Source organism: Artibeus jamaicensis, unplaced genomic scaffold, assembly GCF_021234435.1.
Source record: "Artibeus jamaicensis isolate MK-2021 breed Jamaican fruit bat unplaced genomic scaffold, CSHL_Jam_final contig_387, whole genome shotgun sequence".
Taxonomy (NCBI): Eukaryota; Metazoa; Chordata; class Mammalia; order Chiroptera; family Phyllostomidae; genus Artibeus; species Artibeus jamaicensis.
Genome location: NW_026521812.1, coordinates 15,329,218 through 15,349,383, shown reverse-complemented (window position 1 = coordinate 15,349,383; position 20,166 = coordinate 15,329,218). Strand labels below are relative to the sequence as shown.

Below are 20,166 nucleotides of genomic sequence, written 5' to 3'. Positions count from 1 at the left end.
TCCACCTACCCCCCAGCCCCTTTCCCTTTATCTTGGAGGGACTTTGCTTGAGATAATGGGCAAATGGTGCACTAAGAAGATAATGTTTGTATTAAATTGTACCCTTGAAATCTGTACCGCAATAACCTCAATTTACAATTTTTTAAAAAAGTTTTTGTCTTGCATGGGAAGAAATTGGAAGTAAGATAAAATACAAAGAGTACATACAGGCTGTAGCTACAAATAGAGCTTGACATAAATTCCAGCTCACCAGCAGTTTAATCAAGTATCACACAGGAAAAAAAACACAATGAAATTGTAAAAGTGCTAAGACAGCTGTATGTGCAGTAGCTATGGAACGGCTCTACGAAGCGCATGTATGTGCCTCTGTGTAACTTGAATGAAGCCTTGAAGAACTCAGACTGTCCCAAAGGCGAAGATGCAATTCGAAAACCATGTGAACAGCATTTATGATGTTCAGCGTATGTCAAGATGACAGATTAACTCAAATTAAAACTAGAGGCATAAAAGAAACCCTTATATAATCACCTATAGGATGCAATATGTTGGGACAACATGGCAGGCAAAGAAAAGCCACCTTAAGAACAAAGTGTCAGGAGGTACCAGGATAAGTGATGACAACGTTGGGAAAATGAGAGAAAAGGCCTGACTGGGGTGCTGGCTTTTGAGATAAAGTTGGAAAATGGGAAAGATTCTGGCAGGAATAAATAAAAGAAAAAAAGAACATTTTAAAAAGGCAAAACATGGAACATAGGCAGAGAGTACTCACATCCATTTAAAGTACAGGTGACAGGAGCAGGGAGTAGGAAGGAACATTTTAAAATCAAAGTGGATCATACAGTAGAATTGTAAGGTTCAAAGTTTAACCTTAATTCAAACAAAATGGAAAGCCAGTGATGGTTTCTGAAGAAGACAGTAACATGATTTCAGAAGACTGAACTAGGTTTTGTAAATTCCCTAGCTTTTTTGGGGTAACCTCCCGGCATTTTATAAATTTCCTGATATTTAACCTAGTGCAGAGACTCTCGATAACTTTGATTAAAAGGGAAGAATTTAAAAGATACCACACAACTGGAAGCAGGGAACAGGACAATACAGGATACACAATATCAGTTTTGGATATTTTGAAAGTGAGACTGGATATGAAAATACCATTTTAAGAAGTTACTCTAGGGGACTTCTGCCAAGATGGAGGTATAGGTGGAAACACTGTTCCTTCTCCCACAACCAAGTCTAAAAACAACAAAGTTTTAGCAACAAAAAACTCAGCCAAACCACAGAAAATTGAACTATACAGGAGTCTAACAACAACGAAACACTCAGCCAGACCAGTAAGAGGGGTGGAGCCAGCAGAGGAGTAGGTTGGGCAAAAAAGGTCCCCCACCCAGGCACATAGGCCCCCAAGGGCGGATTCCAGATGTGGGGGTAGCAACAGGCAGACCCAGTGAAGGAGCAAGGCGGCAGGCTGACCACGGCCACACATTTGCTCGCAGATAAACCAGAGAAGGAATGATCAATGAGACAGACTGCGCAGGCCCCAGCTGCGGGAAGTAGCAGAGGGGACCGCTATTGCTCCCTCTCTGACCCCGCCCCCACATACAGCATCACAAACGAGCGACCTGAGTAGCCCTGCCCTGGCGAACACCTAAGGCTCTGCTCCTCATACTTAACAGGCGCGAACAGATCAAAACATGGCTCAAGAACAACTCAGAGCCCCAGAGCCAATAAATCTAAGCAAACAAGAAACTGCCAACCTATCAGAGGCACAGTTCAAAACACTGGTGATCAGGATGCTCACAGAACTGGTTGATTTTAGTCACAAATAAGAGGAACATATGAAGGCTAAACTAATTGAAATGAAGGAAATTGCACAGGAAACCAATAGTGATGGAAAGGAAACTGGGACTCAAATCAAGGGAGCAGACCGGAAGGAAGAAAAAATGACCAAACAGAAAAGTATGAAGAAACAAGCATTCAAAAAAATGAGGAGAGGCTAAGGAACCTCCAGGACATCTTTAAACGTTCCAACATCGAATTATAGGGGTACCAGAAGGGGAAGAAAAACAGCAAGTGGAAATCTTATTTGAACAAATATTAAAAGAGAACTTCCCCAATCTGGCAAAGGCAATAGAATTCCAGAAAATCCAGGAAGCTCAGAGAGTCCCAAAGAAGTTGGACCCAAGGAGGAACACACCAAGGCACATCATAACTACAGTAGACAAGATTAAAATGAAGAAGAGAGTCCTAGAAGCAGCAAGAGATAAGGGGACCGTCACCTACAAAGGAGTTCCCATCAGACTGTCAGTGGATTTCTCAAAATAGACCTTACAGGCAAGAAGGGGCTGCAAAGAAGTATTCCAAGTCATGAAATCCAAAGACCTACAACCAAGATTGCTCTATCCAGCAAAGCTTTCATTTAGAATGGAAGGACAAATAAAGTGCTTCCCAGATAAGGTCAAGTTCAAGGAATTCATCATCACCAAGCCATTATTATATTAAATGTTAGAGGGACTTATCTAAGAAAAAGAAGATAAAAAATATGAACAGTGAAAGGACAGCAAAGTCACAGTTGTTAACAACTACATCTAAAACAAAAGCAACCTAAGAGGACAGCTAGATCAGGAGGAGAACCATAGAAATGAAGATCACAGGGAGGGTTAGCAACAGGGGAGTGGGAGGAGAAGGGGGGAGAAGGAACAGAATACAAGTAGCACAGACCGTAGATAGAAAATAGATAGGGGGAGGGTAAGAACAGTATGGGAAATATAGAATCTAAAGAACTTGAGACATGTGGTCATAAACTAAAGGGGGGGGGAATGGTGGGGGAGGGATGTGCAAGGTGGAGGGGAATGAAGGGGGGGAACAGAACAACTGTAATGGCATAATCAATAAAATATATTTTTTAAAAAAGAAGTTACTCTAACCTATTTAGTTGGGAAAAATGAGGAACTGACAAAACTCTGGAAGCAGAACTGAAAGAACTTAGAGAAAATTATTTTTTAAGAGGTGAAAGAATAAAAAACATTAAAAAAAAGGTTTGAGATTTTGAGTCTAAGGTTATATGACAACAGGTCTAAGCAGATGCACTTAATTACAACCACAGCTTATTGGCATTCAGATACCAGTTCAACATACAAGTACAGATAAGCAGGAGGCAGTTAGAGAAGTGGGCCCAGAACTCAGGAGAATGGCTAGGCTATGCTAGAAGACTGTAAGAAGGTAATACAGATAGTTTCCAACCAGGCATGTAATGAGCTTAGAAACTGCCACTTCATCCGTTTTACTAATAAGAGCTGAACTACATGAAAATTCTACAACTCTTCTTATATCTGTGAGAGAAGTGAGGTCATTGTCCCCAAAACTGGAGAAACAGATGAACAGATAGAATCACACTTGCTGGAACAGAATCTCCATGGGAACCAATGTTGGGGTAGGAAAACCAGAACTGAAAATGACAAATTGGTGAACTGCTGGCCACTCAGCAGGAACAAGTTCCCAGGGGGACCCAGTCGTGGAGGACCCTCAGCTTTTTTGAGTTTTACCTCCAGGAGCTCTAACAGGTCCTCACAGCAAACATCAGAGAAAAATCCCCTCATGCTTACAGCAGAAGGAGAGAACGGACCATTCAGAAATATGCCAGAACACTCTGTTCTTCTTAACAAGACCCAGAAAAACTACTGGGTTGCCCAAAAAGCCCATTATAATTTTTCCATAAAATAAAAGGCACATTCTTCATTTCCACCAATAACTGTATTGATTTGGGTATTTTGAGTACGTTGGCTATCTCTTGCTATTGGCTCCTAGTAGGTAGAGGCCCGGGGAACTGCTAAACATCTTCCAATGCATAAGACAGCCCCACAGCAAAGAATTATTTGGCCAAAATATCAATAGTATCAAGAAATTTTGCAAACCACTTTTGACACTTTTGATCAGTCACAGAACCTTCTTCATACACTTCACAAATCTTTTTTTGCATTGCAGTTGCATTTACCTTTCTTGAAATAATAAATCATAATCCACTGAAAATGTTACACATTTTCTTCTATCTTCAATATTAAAATGGCTGCACAAAAATTCACCAAGTTTGATAATTTTTTAAATGCATGCTGATATGACTACTATCACAATACAACCTAACAAAATTGTTTCGAATAAAGTTACAGACAACTAAGCACTACTTTAGCCATCATACAGAAAAAAACATAACAGACATTTTGGCCAACCCAGTACTTTAGCAGAGACTAACCTGTCTAAGAAGGTTAGCGAGATGGGAACTAACCTACCTAGAAAGAAAACACCTAACTCGAGCTACCTCTAGCCTTGCACATCACGTAGGGAAATGCCACCCTGTCCCACCTAAGGGTGGGAAAGAAAAAACTGAGAAGCACTATTGAAGTTCACAGACTGGGAGCGCAGGCCCACTAAAAGACTAAGACCTAATCCAAGACTACAGAATACTTTTCCTACAGCACCTTACCACTAATTACTGAAGGCCTACTTCCCACATTTCATTTTACCCAGTACATCAGTTCTACCTTATGAAATTTACAAAACATACTAAAAGAAAAAAAACAGTCCAGAGAGACCGAACAGCCTCAGAACCAGAGTCAGCTATGTCAAGAATGTTGGAATTATCAGAAGAGAGTTTTTTAAAACTATGGTGAATATCTTAAGCACTTTAATCTTACAGTAGATGAAATGCAGGAACGGGTGAATAATGTAAGCCCAGAGATGAAAATTCTAAAAAAGAATCAAAAATATGTTCTAGAGATCAAAAACACTGTAACAGAAATGAAGAATGTCTTTGATGGGTTCATCAAGGACCAACTACACACAGCTCAGGAAATAATCTCTGAGAGTGAGGACATCACAACAGAAACTCCCAGAATGAAAGAGCACAAAGAAAACAGGAAAACCTAGGACAGAATATCTAAGACCCATGAGATAACTACAAAAGGTGTAATATACATGTAATGGGAACACAACACAGAGAAGAAAGAGAGGAAGAGAAGCACTATTTGGAAACAATAATGACTGAGAACGTCTTTGCACTGTCAGAGGCCACACCAGGAAGCTCAGAGAGCACCAAGCAGAATTAAAACTATACATAAGTATTTAAATTTCTGAAAATCAAAGATAAAAAAAAATTCTTAAACGAGAAAAAAAACCCTTACCTAGAGACGGGCAAAGATAAAAGTTATATCTGACTTCTCAGTAACCATGCAAGAAAAAAAGAGTATAGAGTGAAACATTTAAAGTGTTGTGACTGAAATCCACCACCCTAGATGTCTGTACCCTGTAAAATTACTCTTCAGAAGTGAAGGACAAATATTTTCTTAGACAAAAAAATAAATTTGAAAGAATTTGCTGCCAGTAGGCTTTGCGATGCAAAAAATGTTAAAAGAAGTTCTTCAGACAGAACATAATATGGGTCAGAAACTTGGATCTATATATAGAAAGGAAGAACATTAGAGAAGGTATAAGGAAAGAAAACTTTTATTATTCTTAACTGACCTAACGGCTAACAGTTTGTTCAAAGTAATAATGGCAATAATGTATTCAATTATGTGTGTATTTACTTCTATTGAGTAGAGAGATAAAATAAATGACAGCAATGATATGAGGCAGAGGAAGGAAGATTTAGGAATAGTTATTTTAATAAGGTACTTACACTATTCACTTGCACTGGTTGTAAATTCACAGGGTCAGACAGAAGTAATGCCTGCTTGAGTGTGGTAGGTAGGGTAATAATATGGGTGTAATGATTTATAGTTTTGATGTGAACATTTCACCTAAAATGTCATATGGTGTGCTTCAGTGTGATATTGCTATGTTACAGAATTACATGCTATAATTCCCTAATAAAAGATTTTGTAATAAAAATGGGGCATTACTTGTGCGGACCCTTTATATTGCAAATTCTAGGGCAACCACTTGAAAAAGTTCTTTAAAAAGCATAATATATATATGCTAAGAAAGGAATCGCATAAAAAAGTGTTCAATTAAAACTGCAAAAGGCAGAAAAAGCATGGAAAACAAAAATTGGAACAAAAAACAAGGGCAACAAAATGGAAACAAATGTGACAGATATTAATCCAATCAATAATCACTTTCAATCTGAATGGTCTAATCACACAACTGAATGACAGAAATAGAATGAATCCAAAAACAAGACCCAACTATATACTGTCTAAAAGAATTCCCCTTGAAATAAGGGCACATACTGATGAAAAGGGATGGAAAAAGACACGTCATACTAACATTAATCAAAAGATAGCTGGAGTAGCTATATTAATTTCAGACAAAGCAGACTTTAGAGCACAGTTAGCAAACACAAGGCCCAAGGGTTGAATCCTCCCTTCCATCTTGTTTTATCCGGCCCGGCACCTTGTTTCTACCCAGTGGCAGCACCAAGCTCCTTGCCCTTAATTAAGGAGTAGTTACATTTATACCGCCCTAAAATTACATATGGCCCTTTGAAGGCAACTGTGAGGCTGATGTGGCCCCTGGTGAAAATCAATTTGACACACCTCCTTTAGAGCAAGGAAAGTTATCAAGCATCAAAAGGAGTATTATATAATGATAAAAAGGTTAAAACTCCAAGAAGACGTAACAATCCTTAAGGTATATTAGCCTAAAAACCAAGCATCATGGCTCTGGAGACAGCAAGGACTTCCACCAAATACACTACCAAAAGCATGATCTATGTAAAAAATGGGTAAGGTGCACTTTGTCAGAATTTTCTGCTCTGCAAAAGACATTTACTAAGAAAATGAGAAAACAAACTACAGCAAGGTAGGAAGTATTTGCAAAAGACACATCTGATAAAGGAACTGCACCCAACCACTAAAAAAGGGAGTGCATCCTCCAGGAAGTAGAAGGAAACATAATTTTGTTAGAACGAAGCGTAAAGAGGCTTCTGTGGCCAATGCTATAGGTGAGCCGAGGCCTTTCTCTGTAGTCTGCCAAAGATTCTAATTTTATTCCAACTATTTAATTCCCTTTCCCTGATTGGGTGGGTGGGGGTGCGACACCTATGAACCAGTGAGACCTGGAAACTACCTTGACATCATTCTATTTACCATTTGTGTCTGAGCAAATCTGCACTACACAAATGTGTCTGGTAGTAAGAGAAGCTGCAGTTGATCCTATAGATGAAAGTAAACAGAAAAGTCTGAAGCCAAAATGCTTTGATTTCTAAATTTAGTAAGATCATTTCAGCTTTCACCTACTTTATTGAGTGTCACGCAACACTCCTCGCCATGCTCCTTCACAAGTTGTGCTCTTCTACTGCCTTCTAATACACTGCTGTTCCTTGTCTGTATTTCGGGATCCCATTTTCTTCATTCCCTGTGACAGCTGATCATGCCCAAGGCTTCGACAGCCACTCAGGGAGACTGATGTCTCCTAAATCTCTCATCTCTCCCTCAGACCTGTACCCATGCAGATCGGCCTCATTAATCTCAGTCCCAAATTTACAATATATAGGCTCGACTAATTTTTCTGCTCTAAACGTATTCCTGACGTGGTAGTCTCTACCCTGTTCATTGACAATACAAACCAATCAAGGTCCCCCATCTGAAATGAGGCAATCACTCTCTCTCATCTCACTGAAGTCACTAAGGCCAGCCCATGTCACACAGATGTTTCTGTCATTCTGACCAACACTGTTTTAAAACTCAGATGTCATTTAACTTTAAGACTACTGAGATAGCCTCTGCCTGCCTTTGATCCCATCCATTTTAAGTCCAGTGTCTATTATGCCACTGGAGAAACCAAACTAGGATACATTGCAATGAGTGCAAGCATAATAACTAGGCCAGTACAACAGGCATTAACTGAAATGGTCCCACATGCTGGACAGACGGAACCGTTCCTTCTCAGGCCTTTGAAACAAGTTGATCCCTGCTTATGTCTTCAGCCACATTTCGTATCCTTCTTAATTTGCACTCCATTCGTACAGAATAATTTGAATTTTCCAAACGCATTGTCGCCTGTGCTTGCCTCCGGGCCTCCTCACGTGCAGCGTACTACGTCTCCAACACTATGCCTCCATGTCCTTCAGCTGAATTCTTTTACTTCATCAGGTTCTCAGGTTGGATACTCCTTCCTACAGGAAGCCCGACACTTGGAAGAATGTACCGGTTTATACGTTCTTAGTAGGGATTCCTATAACACTGTATATACATCCCTTTGTCGGGGCACCTCCAAAATACTACAACTGTCTGTTGTTTATCTGTGTTTCTCATTAGATTGTACACTCTTTGAAGGAAAAACCAAGTTCATTCACATTTATATTACTAGCACCTAAAAGGTGCCTTACCCATGGTAACTATAAATAATCTTTGAAGAAATGAATAAACACGTCTATATACTATCTCCCTCTGTGGGCTTCAAGATCCATAAAGACAAAAAACTCTTCTCCACTCTTGTGGCCCCAGCATTTAACACATTAAATGTTGATGTTTAGGATGGGCTCCTTTGTAAAGGTGGTACTCATTTATAAAATGCTTATAGCACCCAAGGACTTGGTAGCATAAAAAGTAACTGCAGGAGGGGAGAGGGAAGGAAATTTAAGGGGAAAAAGGGGGGAGGGATTTGGAGGAACAAATATGAAGGACATGGGGACGAGAACTAAGGGGGGTGGAAATGGGAGGGAGGTGGGGAGCAAGGGACGGGGGAGGCTGGGATGGGAGAAATAGACAAAAAAACTGTACTTGAAAAATAGCTAAATAAAATAAATAAATAAATAAATAAAATGCTACAGGCGGGAAAAAATTTAAAAATAAAAAAAAGTAACTGCAGGAAAAAGATATAGAAAAAATTACACAAATGGAAAGAAATAGGATAAAATGAAAATAAGAGGAGAAATGATGCACTGATCAAGTATAATAAATCCTATTCAGTTGGCCTTTCCACGGTCCACATGTATGTACATGGAAAGAAGAGAGCTCTTTTTTCTTCAATCTTTAACAAAAGAAAAGAGTCCTTGGCATTTTTGTGTTTTTTCCCCCATGAAGTCATGTTAACCACAGGTTGAAATTTTGGTATAAGGCATTAGAAGTACAAATCACTCTTTGGTTCCATCAATTCTATCCTTAAAACAATAGGAGGAGGCTTGAATTTTAGGATAAAGACCTAGTACTCATTTTCTACCTATGAGACTTGGTAAGGTCCCTGTCTTGGGTCATCATGACCTTAAAGGCTATTCGAAAGTTTTGAAAAGCAAATAGAAGTTACTTCTCAAGAACATGTTTTTTCATCTATAAATTCATAAAAGAATGTTATTTCAAAATTTTCTTTATTTAACTTAGAACACATAGAATATTAAAGGTATTATTTTCTTTGTTTGATGTGTTAGGAATTAAGACAAAGCTAAGGGCACACCAGGCTAGCTCAGTCAGCAGAGCATGAGACTCTCACAACGAACAAGCAATGAACCTGAAAATGTGCATTCGCAAAATGCTGTGCATTAAAACTCATGCTGTTCATAGATCCAAGGTAAACATTACTTTGCTAAAGAAACACTCCATCGGCACATTTGTTGTTTTTTCTAACCACTGCCATTTAATGAGCTCTCTACACCTAATAAAAAAGTTTATCTTTAAAGGACACATGGACAAAGCCAAAGGGGGAGTAGGACGGAGGGGTGGTGGTAAGGGATGGCCAAAGTGGAGGGGTAGGGGAATGGTGACAACTGTACCTGAACAACCATAAAAATAAAAGTAAAAAAGTTACCTTATTATATATTTATCATACCCACTTATTACTTCAGGTATCCCCTTTTGTTAACTGCCCTAATCTTTTAAAATCAAATTTCTAAACAATATTTTAATTCTTCACACACTTTAAAATCTTCCTAATATTGTTAGTAGTCTAAGCCTTTTCCACTTCTTCCAGGTACTTCTGTCATTGCTGACTGGCTTGGAGAGCCCTCTGCTGGCCTGATGCTGTGTCAAAGAGCATTTTCTTCAGCACCCAGATACACATTAAATTTCATATGCATTTGGTAGTATAATAATAATGGTGTAATTCAAGCAAAACCTTTATTCAGAATAATAAAATTACAGGGGAAACTGAATGATTCTATTAAAGTACTGTTACCAGAAATAAACCCTCACACAGATGGTCAAATGATTTCCCACAAGGTGCCCAGACCAGCCAACAGGAAAGAGACAGTCTTTTCAACAAATGGTTCTGGGAAAACTAGATTATCCACATGCAAAAAGAATGGAGTTGGACCCTTACATAACATAATATATAAAAATTAACTCGAAACGTGTCAAAGATATAAGTGTGAGGCCTAATTATAAAACTATTAGAAAGAAACATGGCAAAAGCTTCATGACACTGGATTTAGCAATAATTCCTTGACTATGACACCAAAGGAGAGGCAAAAAAAAGCAGACAAATTAGACTTTATAAAAATTAAAATATTTTGTACATAAAAATGCACTATCAACAAAGTAAAAAGCCAGCTCGGAATGAAAAAAAATTTACAAATCACATCTGATAAAGGATTAATATCCAGAATACATACAGAATTTCTAAAACTTAACAAAAAACTTTTTTAAATGGGCAGAGGTCTTGATAGACATTTCTCCAAAGATGACACAGGCATACCTCATTTTGCTGTGCTCTCAGTACTGCACTTGGCAGCTACTGCATTTTCTACAAAATGAAGGTTTGTGGCAACCTTGCATCAATGATTAGCATATTTTAGCAATAAAGTATTTTTTTAATTACTGTATGTGCACTGTTTTTGCAGAGATAATGCTATTGCACACTTAATGGACTACAGTATGGTGTAAACATAACTTTTATATTTCAGGAAATGAAAAACTAATCACGTAACTCGCTTTATCGCAGTATTCACTTGATTGTGGTGGTCTGAAACCAAACTTGCGGTATCTCCAAGGTAGGCCTGTCTAAAAATGGACCAATAAGCACATGAAAAGATACTCAATATCACTATCATTAGGGAAATGAAAATCAAAAGCACAATCAGGTAGCGCCTCACTTCTGTTAGGATGTCTATTATCAAAAAAGTAGAAAATAACGAGTGTTGGCAACAATGTGAAGAAAATGAACCCTGGTACACTACTGGTGAGAATGTACAATGATACATGCACTGTGGAAAACATTATGGCAGTTACTTAAAAAGTTAAAAAATAGAATTACCATATGATCTATCAATTATTCTCATCTGGCTACATACTCAAAAGAACTGGAAACAGGATCTCAGAGATAACTTATATAGCCATGTTCAAATAAATAATATAAAATATGTTCATGGCAACATTTACTGTAGTTAAAATATGGAAGCAAACCAAGTATCCACTGTCATGAATGGATAAGCAAAATGTGGTATACATACAGTAGAATATTATTCAGCCTTAAGAAAGTTCTGATTCATGCTTAAATATGAATGAACTGTGAGGACATTACGCTAAGTGAAATAAGCCAGTCACAAAAACAAAAACACAAACAAATACTTGTATGATTCCACTAAACATGAGATACTTAGAAGCAGAAAGCAGACGGTGACTGTCAGGGATTGGAGAGAAGAATAAGAAGGTATTGCTTAATGGGTACATTTTCAGTTGTTTTTTTAATATACTTTATTGATTATGCCATTACAGTTCTATTTCCCCCTTCATTCCCCTCCACCTAGCATACCCCCTCCCCCCATTCCCCCCTTTAGTTTATGACCACATGTCTCAAGTTCTTTAGATTCTATATTTCCCATACTATTCTTGCCCTCCCCCTATCTATTTTCTATCTATGGTCTGTGCTACTTATTTTTTTGTACCTTCTCCCCCCTTCTTCTCCCACTCCCCTGTTGCTAACCCTCCCTGTGATCTTCATTTCTATGGTTCTGCTCCTGATCTAGCTGTCCTCTTAGTTTGCTTTTGGTTTAGGTGTGGTTCTTAGTAATTGTGAGTTTGCTGTCCTTTCACTGTTCATCTTTTTTATCTTCTTTTTCTTAGGTAAGTCCCTTTAACATTTCAGTTTTTATAAGGTGAAAAGTGCTCAAGAAACAGATGATGGTGCACAGTATTATAAATGTATTTAATACCACCGAACTGTACATCTAAAATGGTTAAAATGAAAGATGGAATATTTTATATGTATTTTAACACAAAAAATGAAAAAAAAAACCCATGGAGATAATTCCTCCATTCACTGACTTTATATAAACTTATTAGAAGGGCAAAAATCTCAAAGTTTGAGCATACTCTGTTAACACAGCTATGAGTTGGGTGCAGGGGGAGTCTTATATACTGCGGGTAAGAGCTAAAAATTAGAGTAAGCTGTCTGGATAGCAATTTGACAATATCAATAAAAATGACCAATTCATACAACATCTACATATTTCACTTCTGAGAATTTAACTTACAAAAAACTTGCAAATGCATAAATCAATGTTTATAAATGATTATTCTACATAACACTAGTTATAATATCCCCCAACTGGAAACTGCAAATTTTGATGAGCAGGAACAGGCTGAATAAATTATGCTACCTCCATAAAATGAGAAATCAAGCAGTTGTGAAAGCAAAAAAAAAAAAAGGATGTTGTATATGTAATGATATGGAAATAATTACTGTCCTTTTATACAAGATAAAGGGAAAAAGCAAGATGCCAAATAACGTATGTATTTTGGTACTTTCTGTTAAAGTTAAGGGATAAAATACATTTATATCTGCTAGTGATATACACAGACTCTGGAAGGACACACTAGAATTGGTAGCAGTAGTTCCTGTGTACACGGGGGGTGTGGACAGGTGGAAGACAGTGCCTGGATATCTTTTACTACGTATACAGAATATAAACCATGTGAAAAGGTTATTAATTCAAAAAATGTGCTAATCTTAGAAGCTAAGTATAAAGTCAACACATCCTGTATTAATAAAACAATGATAAAATCCTCTATAATCTTACCTGCAAATTAGACATATAAGAATCCCCACAATTTACATAGTGTCCTAACATGGCATGTTGTGCCCGTAATTCATTATCCCTTATTCGCTCGTGTAGGTGGGTAATTTGTTGCTTCTGCCTGCAAAACATAAATTGAAGTCACACAATAAAAAATATACTTTTCTAAGAATAGTCAAGAGTACAATTTCTAGTATTCTAGTATAGTAATTTTAGTAAATTTTAGTATAAAATTTGGTAATTTTAGTAAATTTAGTAATTTTAGTAAATTTTAGTATAAAATTTGGTATAAGAGTTAAAAGTATTATCAATCTTAAAATCCATAATATGAAACAGCAACTTGAATGACTTTGGATTATTTCCTTGATGTCCTAGAATATATAGAATTGAAGGATATATTTTAATAGTTATGACGATGACTCTGCATTTCCTACTGCCATAAAATGAATATTGGTGTCTCCCCCCAAACTCATATATTAAATCCTGATGCCCAATGTGATGGTATAAGGAGAGGGGGCCTTTGGGAGGTAATTAGGTCACAAGGGCAGAAGCTTCAAGAATGCAGTTGGTATACTTATAAGAGAGGCCCCAGAGAGCTTGGTGGCCCCTTTCACAATGTAAGGTCACAGGGAGAACACAGCCATCAATGAACCAGGAAGTTGGCTCTCACCAGAAACTGAATCTGCCAGTGACTTAATCTTGGACTTCCCAGCCTCCATAACTGAGAGAGATAAAATTCTGTTCTTTATAAGCTACCCAGGCTATGGTATTTTGTTACAGCAGCCCAAATGGACTAAGACACCCTATTAACTCATACCCCTCAAAATACTAATTATAATGGTGTTCAAAAAAATAATGTAAGTCAACTGATTCTGATTGTTTGAAGAGTATATCCTATTAATAAAAGTCTGAATTTTGATCTGCTTTTAAAACATGCAGTACAGGGAACAGAGTCAATGATATTGTATTAACTATGTATGGCGCCCGATGGGTACCAGACTGATGGGAGTGATCGATCACTTTGTAAAATATATAAATGTCTAATCACCATGTTGTATGCCTGAGACTAATATAATACTATACGTCAACTATAACTGAAAAATAAATTTTAATAAATAAAAAGTATGCATAAATGACAAAGAATCAATATGTATCACAGATAATATAATTAAGAAATATTAGGCTTATTGTTCAAAATAATTATAAAACTGTTAAATATAGCACAATTTTTTTCAGAGCTCTGGTACTCAGCTCTGAAAAAAACCATGCAGAATTTTTAGAATGTCCCCCCAAATATCCAAAATTCTTATCTGTAAATCATTTAATTTCAAGCATTCATAATTTTCATCATTTCTGTGCTGTCATATCTAACATAGGTTAGTCAAAATTACTTTAAAGTAGCTTTCCAATTTCCTAAGTATAATATTTGTAGATATTTCCTCCTAACTATAAGAAGATGAAGAGAAGTTTCCAAATAATGAATTACTGTAATGGAAATGGGAGGATGGCAGAAGAAAGACAGACCCACGGACCACTGTTATGAGAACCGATCATATCATCGGTTCTTAAAGGGCCTGGGGCTGGAGAAGGACAGACATGAGAAATCAATGTATTTGTAAGGTTCTATTTGTTAAACTCTACATGGTGGATACAAATGTCTGTTTTAAAATCTACATTTCTATACACTTGAAGTATTCAGTAATTGAAAAACATAGACTCACCGATCGATTACAATTTCTTTCTGCCGTAGTAGTCCTTCCTTTATTTTCAGCACTGACTCCCACTTTGTGAAATCCTGATAGCCAGAAGGTGAGTAACTCTGACGAGATGATCCAGTCAAAACCTGTACAAACACACTTAACGCTTAGTATCCTAATAGTGTCTAAAGGAAATATTTATATTCCATCTAATATTTTCCCAATGATTTTCATTTAAAAAAGAGAACTCTGTCTTTCATTTTTTAAGACTATCTGAAATCACACTTGTGAATACAATGTAACTTGAAAAACTCAAGTTACAAAATACATGTACAAGTCTAATTAAGAGTTTAATCATTTCTGAAAGGAGTACAATAAAAGAATGTACAATGGCTAGACTAGACAAACATTACCAAAAGGGTTTCCAAAAAGAAATAAAAACAGTATCTGTAGCATTTAGATTTCATATTGTCATTCATCACAATATCATTTAATTACATTAAAATTTCAAAAGCTAAAATGTTTGCATAAAATAGTAAATATATCCATAAAATATGTGGCTAGTAAGCAGATAAGCCAGATGGCTATTAGTCTCTGGTATAAATGGTATCACTTAGAAAAAATACTCTGAGAATTTAAAAAAAATTTTGGTAGCTTTAATAATACCACATGATACCGTATGATCTCACCTTTAACAGGAACCTAAACAACAAAACAAACAAACAAGCAAAATATAACAAAAGACACTGAAATAGAGAAGAGGCTGACAGTGACCAGAGGGGAAGGAATTTCAGGGGAAAAGGGGAAGGGTTTACAGGAACTAGTATAAAGGACACATGGACAAAAACTAGGGGGGATGGAAATGGGAGGGGGGGGCTGGATGGGTGGGCTGGGCTGGGAGTAAAAGACAGAAAACTGTATTTGAACAACTATTAAAATTTAAAAAAAAATTTTAAAAATCAACAATAAACAGCTATCTTCAAACTTCTATCACTGAAACAAAAATTTAATACTGGTGTTAACAAGTTGAACTGTGTCCCTTCAAAAGATATGCTGAAGTCCTAAGCCCAGTATCTCAGAATGTGAACTTCTCCGGAAACAGAGTCTTTGTAGATATAGTCAACTGAACAGGAAGCCATTAGGGTGGGCCCTAATCCAATATGACTAATGCACCATGGAAAGGGAAACTCTGAACACAGACAGGGATGGAGGAGAGACATTTCATCACATGAAGGTGAAAGCAGAGACTGGAGTGATGCATGGAAAACAAAAGACTGCCAGAAAAGTACTAGGAACTTGACCTGGAACCAACTCCACTGACACCATGATTTTGGACCTCAAGCCTCCAGAACTGTGAGACAATAAATTCCTGCTGTCTAAGTTACCTGGTTTGTGTTTTTTGTTATGGTAACTCCAGGAAACTAATACATTGGTAAATCAAGTAGGAACATAAATTCCTTGACAAGTTAAATGATGCTATATATAAACACCACAAAGCAATTTAAAAGAACTCAAATGTACAGCAATATTTTTATCCTTTGTTTTCCAAAGATGCTACAGGACAAGACTTAGTTCTGAATAAGTCACTAATTGTGTGACATCAACTAGCCATAGATTAACACTTCAAATTAATAGAATTGTCAAATAATACTAGGACAGGATGTTTCGGGCAGGAGAAAGACAGGACAAAATGGGCAGACTGAGGAAAGAAACTAGGTGATAACGGAGCACCAAACTAAGAGATGGGCAGGTATCTGGAGTGTAACCAACACACAGTTGTTCAGGGGCAGGTAAATTGGACACTCTATCCTGAATTTCATTCTTTCCCTTGCCTAACATACAATCCAGGCTATATTCAGCCAGTATGTACCAATACAAATATGTTAGTTGCTACGGCACTAAATTTCTTTCACTGTAATTGGTAACTAGCTACAGCTCCAACCCCCTGAATGTCCTCTCCACTACCCAGGACTCACATCAAGTCTCTCCATGGTACAAAAAATAGAGTTACCTCCAGTTTTTGGCACACAAAAAAAGGGCCTTCTCAGGACCCTGTTTCATCCATAAGTGGCATCCTTTCCGTTTGGCGGATCCCTGCATTAGTCAGCCCCCCCTCAATTCTCCCATCTCAGCTCTGTTACCAGTGTATGTTCCGTTGGGAGAGCTGGGATTCAAACCTAGGCAACCCAACAAAAAAAGCACCATTTTGTGACACTGCTGTAGACTAATTAACTAAGAAGCTTTGCAAATTTCATATTGCAAGGGCTGAAAAAAATCGAAATTAATTGCTAAGAGAAGATTCAGCACCATAAATAATATTGTTGATATTAAGTCTGTGCTTATTGCAACTCCATGTTACTTAACGATTATCAATTTCATGGGTAAATCATTTCATGGAATTTTTTTTGTCAAACTGTTACTCAAACAGGAATTAAAACAATAGAAGCTAGCAAAACAAAAGATCATATCAATAATCTGAAACTCAGCATAAAATCTGGAAGTTATCAGAATGACTTGGTAAAACAATTGTGCTATAATCTGTAATTCTAAATATATAATTAATTTGGAGACTAAACGTAAATATGTATTTTATTTATATGCTGGCTTCACAGGTATTTTAAATATTGGTTTTGTATATTGTTGTCACACCTAATAAAAAACTTTGTAAGGTGGCTTAAGGATCTATGGTCTCTTCTTCCAAAGATCCAAAAAGGCTTCTCCATTTCAGGACTGACCTGTACTGTAATATCTTAAGCTATGTTTTGCCCTACACATCTTGTGTGCCTATTTCAATAAGACTGGCACCTAAGCAACAGACAATGATCTTAGAAAGACATTAACTATTCTACTCTCCATGAGAAATCTACTAGAAAACTTTTATCTAGTAGATTTCTAGTTTTCTAATAGAAAAATCTAGTTTTCTACTAGAATCTAATCTAGTTTTCTACTAGAAAACTTTTCCATGCTAGCAACTTCCTAAGGAAAAGCCTTTTCTTGTTTTGGCATCAAGAAGGAGGGAACAAACACTAGGAAAAATATGTCTGCATGAGAAAAACAAATGATAATGCCACTCGGTTTATAGCACTTGAACCCCTGGAAGGATAGATCACTAAAGGACTTGCCAGAGGTTTCAATAAATATGTGCAAAACAAAATATGAGGATTTATTCTTCTGATTTGAGCCCCTTGATCTAAACCCTTTAAAAAACAAAATAAAAATTGAGCTATAAAATTGGGCAAAGAGGAATTTTAAAAAATCTTCTCTTGTAATTACCCAATCAGTAGCGTGATAATATTCCTTACTAAACTTCAACCATAATTCATAAAGGTAGTTTAAAAAAAAGCATGAAACCTAAAAACAACCAAATGTTGCAGGAGAACTTAAAAGTAATTTTAAACATCTGTTCATATCTGTCTATCACTAAAAATGACAACTATGAAGACATTTTACCTCCTATGGCTTTTATAATGAGGACATTGTATATGCTATCTTAAATGAAGTTATAGAATACGCAATTTTTAAAATCATATTGCAAAGTCTCAAGTAGCAAGGCAGCCACTGTACCTTTATAATTTTGCTTACAATACAAAAAATGTTACACTATTAAAGTCATACAGAAAAAGGACAACTGATGAAAATTCATTTTGATTATAATTCACAGTGATGTTCGGGCTCCAGTCTTGACAAGGCTAAACCAGAGTCTCACAGAAACAGCACAGGCTTGCTCTGTACTACACACAGAAAAAAACCACATTATCTACCCTGGAACTACTTCTCTTTTCTAAGTTCTAACAAAAGGATTGAATGATGAGAAGGGAATTAGATTATATTCAAGTTGGTTCTTCCTCACATTTCCATGTTAAAACCTCAACAGAGATTACTCTTTAAACACTGCCAATTTAATGTGTCAGCAAATGTTAAAGTTTTCCCCCCATTAGTTTATAGAACAGAAACGGTCTCCTCTTAATTACACATTTGGGAGGCTGAAGAGAACTTACAAAGTCTTACTAGTACCAATTACTTATTTGGTTCCAAGCATTATACCCAAAAGCAGCTGGGAGCAGAGAGGGGGCTGCCTTTTCCCTCTGAGACTGACACAACGGGAACTTTGAGTACACGCTGGGGCACACTTCACACTTCTACATGGCACTACCTTAGCTTTGGAACATTAACACATGGACTACTATTCAGCAGAAAGAAAGAACTCCTACTCTTCGTGAAAGCATGGATGGAAGTGGAGAGCATTACGCTAAGTGAAATAAACAAGGCAAATACTTCACCTATAGATTTCACCTATAAGTGGAACCTAATCAACAAAACAAACAAATGAGCAAAACAGAACCAGAGACTTGGAAATAAAGAACAAACTGACAGGGACCAGAAAGCAGGAGGAAGGGGCATAATGGGGGGAAGAAAGGGAAGGGGCATGAACAGAGGACTGACTCTTGGGCACGGACAATGCGGGGGAACTGACTGTGCGAATAGGGAGGTGATGGGGCAGGAGAGAGCAATGGAAAAAAAAAGCAGGACAACTGTAACTGAACAACAATAAAAATAATTGCAAAAAAAATTATCATGTGGAAAAAAGAAGGTAGTCAATTGCAATTGCCTTAAAACTTCCACACTACAAGTTACTAAAAATCAAGCCCAATATAAAAGTTAGTATTTTCTTCTGTATCAAGAATTATCATGGATTGTACACTATCTTTCACAACACTGGCTAACATGAACAAAATAGAAGCAGGAGAGCCAATATCATTTTTGGAAATCAGAAAAATTCATCTTCCTTTTACCAAAAAGCATTAAATAAAAATGAGAAAGTTTTATATTGATAAAAGGTAAAATATCTTGCCAAGAAGATAAAATAATCATGAAAGCTAATACAGTTAATAGTATATTAACTCATATAAAAAAACTATTAAAAATAAATAGGGAAACAAATGAATCCACAATCATAATGAAAACTTTAATATGTCTTTCTGAAATAAAAAATCAGGTAGAACAGAAGTTGGCAAATCCAGTTCACCATCTGTTTTTCTATGGCCTGTATACTAAAAATGGATTTTCTAATTTTAAGTGACTGGAAATAATCAAAAGGAAACTTTATGATACATGAAAATTGTAAGAAATCTAAAAATCAAGGCCCAGAAGTTAAGGTTTACAGCAATGTCGCCATGTTCATTCCCTTACATATTGTATACGGCTGCTTTCCCACCACTGAAGTTGAGTAGCTGCAAGAGGCTCTTTTCCTCCTCTCGTGTGTATGTATGTGTTTATATCAATATAAAAGCAGTTATGCAAAGAAAACTTTATATTGTAATATACGATGTATCAACAAACTTAAAATTTTAGATAAAGTGAACAACTTTATAAGAAAACATTAATTAACAAAATTAACTCTTGAGAAGGAATATCTGACTAATCATAGGAGAGAGACTGGGAAAAAATGAGTCCATTCCTTCAATGAGATACTGATGAGATGGTAGGTCCTACCTAAATTTACAGGAAATGTAAAGCAGTGAAAAG

The 20,166-nt window shown here is 36.7% G+C and overlaps 1 protein-coding gene across 2 annotated transcripts in view; it reads right to left on the bottom strand.

The window, feature by feature from the left end:
- CEP85L (centrosomal protein 85 like) overlaps positions 1-20,166 on the bottom strand; it is a 130,526-nt gene that overhangs the window by 32,049 nt on the left and 78,311 nt on the right. For both annotated transcript variants that reach the window (XM_037128902.2, XM_037128908.2), the window contains exons 4-5: positions 14,665-14,786; positions 12,947-13,064 (exon numbers count right to left, since the gene is read on the bottom strand). In XM_037128902.2, the coding sequence (XP_036984797.2) occupies positions 12,947-13,064; positions 14,665-14,786 (240 nt within the window). The remainder of the gene's footprint in view (positions 1-12,946; positions 13,065-14,664; positions 14,787-20,166) is intronic.